Source organism: Micromonas pusilla (genome assembly GCF_000151265.4).
Source record: "Micromonas pusilla CCMP1545 genomic scaffold MICPUCscaffold_13, whole genome shotgun sequence".
NCBI lineage: Eukaryota > Viridiplantae > Chlorophyta > Mamiellophyceae > Mamiellales > Mamiellaceae > Micromonas > Micromonas pusilla.
In genome coordinates, this window is record NW_003315894.1 from 765,215 (window position 1) to 773,318 (window position 8,104).

General features: G+C 67.7%; 3 protein-coding genes across 3 annotated transcripts; all 3 read right to left on the reverse strand.

Annotated features, from left to right (window-relative positions):
* Positions 1-275: 275 nt before the first annotated feature.
* On the reverse strand, positions 276-1,771 carry MICPUCDRAFT_52835 (uncharacterized protein; the record flags this gene model as incomplete). The annotated part of the gene is made up of 3 exons (XM_003063075.1): positions 276-690; positions 863-1,028; positions 1,213-1,771. 3 exons carry the CDS (start codon positions 1,769-1,771, stop codon positions 276-278), a joined length of 1,140 nt encoding a protein of 379 aa, XP_003063121.1.
* A 416-nt stretch (positions 1,772-2,187) lies between these two features.
* Positions 2,188-4,053, reverse strand: MICPUCDRAFT_22137 (uncharacterized protein; the record flags this gene model as incomplete). Its single annotated transcript, XM_003063076.1, has 2 exons — positions 2,188-3,034; positions 3,215-4,053. 2 exons carry the CDS (start codon positions 4,051-4,053, stop codon positions 2,188-2,190), a joined length of 1,686 nt encoding a protein of 561 aa, XP_003063122.1.
* Positions 4,054-4,650: 597 nt separating this feature from the next.
* Positions 4,651-6,138, reverse strand: MICPUCDRAFT_52838 (uncharacterized protein; the record flags this gene model as incomplete). The annotated part of the gene is made up of 1 exon (XM_003063077.1): positions 4,651-6,138. The coding sequence occupies one exon, from the start codon at positions 6,136-6,138 to the stop codon at positions 4,651-4,653; it is 1,488 nt and encodes a 495-aa protein (XP_003063123.1).
* Between the last annotated feature and the right edge of the window lie 1,966 nt (positions 6,139-8,104).

Below are 8,104 nucleotides of genomic sequence, written 5' to 3' on the forward strand. Positions count from 1 at the left end.
CACTCGTCGTCGCCGCCGACGTTGTCCCGACCGCCATCGCCTCCGCGAGGAGATCGTCGGTGCTCGTCCCGCGCCCGGCCCGGCCCCCGCGGCGCTCAACGCCTCCATGTACGCCCTCAGCCACTCCTTCTTGATCGCCTCCTCGTCCATCTCCGCGGCGCCCTTCGCCCTGCTCGGCTCCGCCGCCTTCGCCCCCCCCGCGAGCGCCGCGTCCTCCTCCTCGAACTGAGGGTCGTTGCCCATACGAGCGAACGTCGGGGCGGAGTTGAAAGGCGTCAGAAGCGGAGTTGAAAGGCGTCGAGGTGTGTCGGGATTGTGAGCGAGGGGTGGGCGGAGAGAAACAAACGCCGGGAGACAAACTCCTTAAGAATCGGCGTGCACCACGCCGACGCGGTCGTACGGGAACCAGTGTGAGGAGAACGCGCCTGATTCCGCCGCAGCCACTCCGGCTGTGCCTTGGGCGCGTTCGCCTCCGCCTCCATCGCCTCCTCCTGCTCCTTCGTCAGCCCCAACGTCACCTCGAACTTCGTGTCCTCCAGGTCGTCGGTCTGGACGCCCAAACCGCCTCTTCCGCCGCCGCCGCCGTGGTGGTGGTGGCCGTCGGCGTCGCCGGCGCGAGCCGCGCGGATCTTCATCGCGCGCGTCCACTCGTTGAGCGTCCCGTATTGCGGCGGCGTCTTTCCCTTGACCCTATACAAGCGAACGTCGGGGTGGAGTTGAAACGCGTCAGTTGAAGTTGAAAGGCGCCGAGGGCGGGGATTGAAAGCGGGGGGTGGGCGCAGAGAGACGCCGGGAAAAGTCCTTAAGGATCGGCGTTCACCACGCGAACGGGGTCGTATGGGGACCAGTGTATAGAACGCACCTGTCCAGCTGCTTCTGCACGATCGAAACCTCGCGCTCGAAGTCCGCGAGCGCTTTCTTCATGCCCTCTTTCGTCTTCGGCTCCGGCGGCGCGCCGTCCTCGCCGCCGCCGAGCTGCACGACCTCGCACCTGCACACCTGGCACCGAAACGTCATGGATTGCGCGTCTGAGGGCCGTTCCATCGTTCGAAGCGACGTCGGGGTGGAGTTCAAAGGCGTCAGTTGGCGTTGAAAGGCGTCGCGGTCGGGGATCGAACGCGAGGAGCGGGCGGGGAGAGACGCCGGGAGAGAAAGTCCTTAAGGATCGGCGTGCACCGCGCGAACGCGGTCGTACGGGGACCGGCGCGAGACAGAACGCGCCTAACAGTCTCGCGGCGTCCAGCGACGTGTACCGCTTGCCGCACACGTCGTCTTCGCTGACGCACCGGTACAGCACGCTCGCGGGCCCGCGCTCGATGTTCCGCCTCAGGTTCCTCCGCGCGGTCCCGATGCGCAGCGTCGCGGCGTCCACGACGCGGCTGTAGTCCAAGCGCACGTACGTCACGACCTTCTTCTCCACGGAGTTGAGGCGATCGTTGAGGACGTGATCGTCGACTTTTTGTTCCTCCGCCCGCAGCCTCGTCCGCGCGATCCGCTCCTTGTCCTTCTCCTTGACGTGCGCGCGCGTCACGAGCTTCTGCTCTTCGAGGTAATGCAGCGCCTTTCGGACCTGCTTCGCGCTGAGGAGGACCGACGCCGCGAGGTCGTCCTCGCGAACCCACGCGCGTCGCGTGAGCGCGTCGACGAGCACCTCGACGATCGCGGTGTTGTCGTGCTTGGCGTTTCCCGCGCGCGCGAGCCTCTCGCGCGTGGACGAGTGGCGGTAGAAGGCGCGCGCGAGCGTTCGCGCGAGCTTCTTGTGCTCGCTCATGACGCCCGCGGGGGCGGACGGGGGTGGCCGCGGCGCCGAGATCTGGCGGGAAGGTGCGCGCGATTTCACATTATTAGGGCATCGGTGCATGTTGCGTTAGCAGTCGTCGAAAGGACGAAGCGTTCACTTTCAGTCGCGGCGGCGGTCTCCCTCGACTCGCCCAGTCGCACAGCACGACAGGCGTATCATCTGGTCGTTCGCGTCTTCGGCACGAGTGCGCGTCCTATTGAATACAACGTTCGTTGTCTCGAGCTACTGTCTTCTAATCGCGTCCTCCCTCCCCGTCTCGCCGGGCGCGTCCCACACACTGGTCCCCATACGACCCCGTTCGCGATGTGAACGCCGTTCCTTAAGGACTTTTCCCGTCGTCACTCTTCACCCGCGCTTCCCTTTCAACGTCGACGCGTCAAAGTCTGTCACTTGTAGAACCTTCTCAGCGCCTTGCTCACGTCCTTGGGCGCCTCCGGCGCGTCGCTCGCCGCGCCCGCGCTCTGCCCCGGCATCGCGCCCCCGCCCTCCGCGCCGTCGCCCGCTCGCCGCGCCCCGCTCGCCTTCGCCGCCGCGCTCTTCCGCTTCGCTTCCTCCGCCTTCATCCGCGAGCGCAACTTTTTATCGTCCACGACGTTTTGCTGCTTCTTCCGGTACCGCTTCGAGACCCTGTTCTTCCCCTTCATGCGCGTCTTCTCCGCGTTCGCGTCCCTCTGCTCGCGCCGCGCCGCGAGCTGCGCCTCGATCGCGGCCTTCCTCCGCTCCGCCTGGACCTCCTTCGGAACCGCGCGCAGCTTCCCGACAGCGTCCGCGTCGAGCTGTATCGTCTCCGGCGGAAGCTTGTCCATGACCTGCGACACTTCTTGCTCTCTTCGCTGGTTTCGCGTCTCGAACGGGTTCGCCACCATGGAGTCGTAGTTGGGCTCGCCCGCGCCCGGAACGAGCAGGTTCGTGAACCCGCCGCTGTGCCCGACCCCGAGCGCGTCGTCGTACGGCGCGAATCGAAAGTTGCGCACCTTGCGCCCGTTCAGGAGCTGGTGGTTCAAGTACGGCGACTGTTGCTTCGGGCCCGACAGCGCGGCGTCCCACACCTGCACTCTCCCTCCGTACGCCAGCGCGAGCATCCCTCGCTGGGATATGTCCACGTACGTCGCCGGCGTCGGCGTGTAGTACGCGTGGACCTCTTTGTACGTGCGAAGGTCCCATATCTTCACCTGCGCGTCCGCGCCGCTCGTGGCCATGTACCGCCCCTCCGCGGGGTCGATCGCGAGCGATCTGTGATTTGATCGATGAGGGGATTGGAGTCGAAAGGCGTCGGTCGGTCGAAGTTGAAAGGCGTCGCGGCGCGTCGGGATGGGATTAAAAGCGGGGGGTGATGGACGGAGAGAGACGATCGACGGGAGAGAAACTCTTCAAGGAACGGCGTGCACCACGCGAACGCGGTCGTACGGGGACCGGCGTGAAGAAAAGAATACGCGCCTGATCGGCCCGCGGTGGCACAGCATCTTCACTTGCGCGTGTCCCGCGTTGGGCGACCACAGCGTCACCGTCCCGTTGCCGTGCCCGCAGTGCACGATCGCGTTCTGAGGGTTGTGCCGCATGACCTCGCACGCGCCGAGTTTCGTGCGATGCTGCGCCACGAGCGCGCCGTGCGTGACGTCTTGATACCGCAGCACGCCTTGCTCGCCGATGGAGCACAGGAGAAAGTGATGCGGCAAAAACTCCAACGCGTTCGGCGTGACGTGGTCTTTGAGGCAGTGAATCTCGATCCCTCGCTTGTCGTAGATGTACGCGTACTTCCGCTGCGCCGCCGCGAAGTACTGCCCGTTGTGAAGAAACTTGACGTCCTTCACCACCTCTTTCACGTGCTCCTCCGCGACGAGGCGGTAGCTCCCCCAACGCACCATCGCGAGGTGCCCTCTTCTTCCGCCCAGCACGAGGTCTCGCCCGTTGGGTGTGAAGTCCACCGCGTACGGCCCCAACGTCGGGAGCTCCAGGTCGAACGCCTTCCTCTGCGCGTTGACGTCCACCGCGGCCGCGATGTCCGCCTGCTTGAACCGGAACGTGCGCTCGTCGCCCTCGGCGACGATCGCTCCGGGGGTGTGCGGGAGGAGCCACTTCTCGAAGAGCGCCGCGCTCGTCGCCGCGTCGTCCGCGAGCTTCTCGGCGTAGCGCACGTGCGCCTTGGTCTTGCGGTCCGCGATCTTGGACGTCTTCGCCACGGGCTCGCCCTTGGCGAACTTCTTCGCGCGCGCGTTGAGCTCCTTCTTGAGGCGCTTCTCTCGTCGCGCCATGTCCTCGATCACGTCGTCGGCGGCGGAATGCGGCGCTCGCGCGACGGACGTGTCGAGCGCCTCGGCCGCGCGCGCGGCGGCGTCGAGGCGTCGTTTCTTCTTCGTCGCCTTGTCGGGGCGGTCGTCCAAGGGGGTGGGGATCATCGCGCCGGGGGGAGGGCGCGCCATCCCGCGGAGCGCGCGCGGCGACGGCGGCGCGAAACGCGAGAGCGGGCGCGGCGGCGATTGCCGTGGTCTTTCGCGGAGCGCAGATGATGAGGTGCGTTCGTTCTGTACGTGATCAGCGCTGTAAGGTTTTTCACCCACCGATCGGTTTCAACATTTGATCGCGTCCACTTTCAACTGACCGATGAACTTTATTGAACTCTCGCACGCACCGCAGGTACATAGGTTTCTTGCACGTGAAAAATAAAAATACAAAAATACTACGTTGTACTCCCCGCGTGGCCGTACCTTCCTCGCGTGCCCTTCCCCTCTTTCTTTATATCTCCCCACTATTCCTTAATCGTCTCTCTCTTCGCCCGCCCGCCGCCCGGGCCCCCATCGTGTGCACGCGTGAGGTCATCGGTCGTCCATAACGTCATCTATAAACATCTTTCACTGTAACCCCCCGCCGCCCGCGAACGACGCGGGCCCCTGGGCTTGATCCTGCATCAACGACAAGCGATACGCCAACTCGGAACGCATCGCGCGCGTCTTCTCCAGCTCGGCTTGAATCTCGAGCGCGCGAATCTTCGCGTCCAGGTGGTCCTGGTACGCCCGCTGCGCCAGCATCGCGTCCATCCCTCCTGCCCCCACTCCGGAGACTCCCGCCGGCGCGCGCGCCGCCGACTCGAGCAACGCTTGGATCGCGTTCGCATCGAAGCCGGTTCCCGCCCCGGCGGCGGCGGCGGCGCCGCCGCCCGCGAGTTGATGGACGCCGGACGCGCCGGCGTTGTTCGGCGCCGCCGCGAGCAACGCCGCGACTTGCGCGCGCTGCAGCGCGCTGACTTCGCCGCCGCCGAGCATCTGCCGCGCGATCTGCAGCCGGTGCGCGGCGAGCGCGGCCTGGCTCGCATTGCCGCCGCCGCCGCTCCAATGCCCGGGGGGCCCCGCGACGGCGTTCGCGTAGCCGCTGTTCACGGCGGCCACCTCGCGCGCGCGGTTCATCGCGCGCATCACGGCCGTGTCGCCGCCCGCGCCGGCGGCGATGCTCTGGATCGCCGCGATTCGCGCCGCGCGCTCGCCGTTCGGGTCGACGCCGTCGGCGCCTCTGATGCCATGGACTTGTTGAAACCCGCCGCCGAGCGCGTCGGCGGCGTCGCGCTCGGCGGCGAGCGTCAGCGCCTCCCTGCGCGTCTTCTTCGACACGCTCCCTTTCCGGTCGCGCTTGCGGTACCCGCGCATGATAGGTTCGGTGATTCCCGCGGAGCGCATGTACGCGTGCGCAGCCTCGACCTCGGTCGCGTAGCACCCGATGTGCTTGTTCCGGTGGTGCGCCTGCCACGGCCGCGGTCCGGTGTTTTTGCGGTATCGCACGCCGCGGTACTTGGACGTTCGGATCGGCTGTCCGCTCTTTCCGACGCCCATGAGCGCCGAGTCTTCTTGGCATTTCGGCCCCAACCTCGCCTCGGCCGCGAGCCCGAGCTGCTGCGCGGAGAGCCTCGAGAGCGTCGACGCGGCGTTCATCTGCGTCACGATCGGAGGCCTCCCGCGACGCGGCTTCGCCGACGCCGCTCCTCCCGCGTCCGGCGCTCGCGCGTCGGTTTGCGCTCCCGCGGGGGGATGGATCTCGGAGGGAGGCACCGGCGGCGCGCGCGCTTCGTCGTCGTCGTCGTCGTGCGAGTCGTCGTCGTCGTCGGTGGACGCGGACATCATGCCGTCTTCGTCTTCTTCTTTGGCATAATTTCCAGGTGTTACGGTCGTCGTCGCGTCCACGGCGGAATTATCTTCCCGCTCGTCTTCGTCCTCCTCGTTCGACGGCGGCGCGTCGGCGCGCGCGTCGTCGGCGGGCGCGGGTTCGGGCGGGGGCGCGGGCGCGTCTTCGTCGACGCGCGCGCGCTTCGCGTGGGGCGACGGCGCGCGTTCCTCGAGCGCGCGCGCCATCCCGCGCGGCGCTTGGATTTTCGCGCGCGGCCTCTAAGATCTCGAGAAACCTCGGGGGTCGTATTCGAGAAGAGGGATCCGAGGCGCGCGCGCGGGTTTACGACCGAGGACGAATTCGCGCCCCCGAGCCGCGGCTTCTCGCGCGGGGGGGGAGGCGACGAGCCGCGGCGCGATCAGTCCTCGCGCGTGCGCGGGCTGTGCGTCGCGCGCGCGAACGTGTGCCCCGTTGGAAAGAAATCGCGGCGGCAGCTAGGTTTCTTCGAATCTGTGATCACAAAAGTGAAAAACGTGACTAAATTTCTCCTTTCAAAGGGGGGAAAACGCGAAAAAAGACCTCTCAGCCAATCAACGCCGCGCATTCTCGCGACTTGAGAACCCATTTTCGCCACTTCAGCCATTTCAAGATTTTCTTGTTGCGCATACAGTTACTAGAAATTTATGCGAAAAAGATTCACTAATTGCCCATGCAAATAAATAAAGATTTTTATCGCTAACAAACACACGTGCACTTTATCCACGTATGCGCGTGATGACGCGGCATTTTGGTATCGTGGAGAACGAACGGTCGCGCCTCCCGCGCGCGGCCGGAGCGTACTCGCGGACTGTGGATGGATGCGGACTTCCTCTCCGCGCTCTCGTCGTTCGATCGCCGCGCGGAGGCGGAGGCGGAGGCGGGGCGCGGGACGCGCGCGCGCGCGCGCGACGCCCTCCGTCCCTCGGTCGTCGGTCGTCGGTCCACGATTACGTCGCGCGTCGTCGTTCGCGAACCGTTTTTTACTACAGTACTCGTACTGTACCGCGCGCCGCCGCTAAGCGCCTCCTTCCTTCCGTCTCTCCCGTCCTCGCGCGGCGGCGGCGGCCGACGCCCGCGCTCCCCCCTCGCCCTCGCCCTCGCCCTCGCCCTCGCCGTCGCCGTTCCCGTCGCGTCACGTCACGACTTCACGAGCCGCTTCAAAGCGGGGAACCACCACGACGCCTCGTCCCAGTGATGCGTCGAGACGCGCAGCAACTCGGCGTCGGCGCCGCGCGCGTCGCCCGCGTCCACGCGCTCGCACAGACGACACAGCGCGTCCGCGACGGGCTCGGACAGACGCGCGCGCGGGTCCTCCTCCCCCGAGTCCGTCGCGTCCGCGGCCGCGTCCGTCCGCCCCGTCCCTCTCCTCTTATACGCCTCGGCGGCGTTCAAAAACGCGAACAACCCGCCGAGTCTCCGCGAGACGCCGTCGAGCTCCTTCCTCCGCGCGGCGGGATTCGGGATCTGGATCGCCCCCGTCGCGCCGCCGCCCGCCGCGCTCGCATCCACCACCGCCATCGCCGCGTCGAACTTCCGTGTCAGCGTCGCGATCATCGCGCGTCGGCGAGGGTCGACGACGGCGGAGACGTCCGCGTCGCGCATCGACACGTCCGACGGGGGCTTGGGCCACTCCGGCGCGGGGCCCACCCACGCGCCGCCGGAGCAGTAGCGCTCGCGGCCGCGCAGCGTGATCGGCGGCGGCGGCGGCGTGCCGCCACTCGGCACCCCTCTCGGCACCCCGCTCGGCACCCCGCTCGGCACCCCGCTCGGCGGCGGCGGCGCGGCGCGCGTCGGCGGGACCGGCGCGCCGGCGCCGGCGGGGACGAAGAGCGACGGCGGCGCGGCGGCGGCGGCGGCGCCGTCCCGCGCACCGCTCGCGAACCCGCCTCCTCCGACGCCGACGCCGACGCCTCCGACCTCGCTCCCCGCCATCGGCGTGAACGGGTACGGGTGGTGTTGTCCCTGGTGATGGTCTCGCGGAGAGGGGTGATGGTGATGATGATATGGATCCCACGCGCCCTGGGGCATCATCTCCGGCGGGGTCGGGTACGCGCCCGCGCGCGCGGCGGCTCCCGGGCCCGCGATCGGCGGCGGCGGCGGCGGCGGCGGCGTCGCGCCCGCGCTCCACGCCGCGGAGGGCGGCGGCGCCCACGGTTGATGGTGCGGACGCGA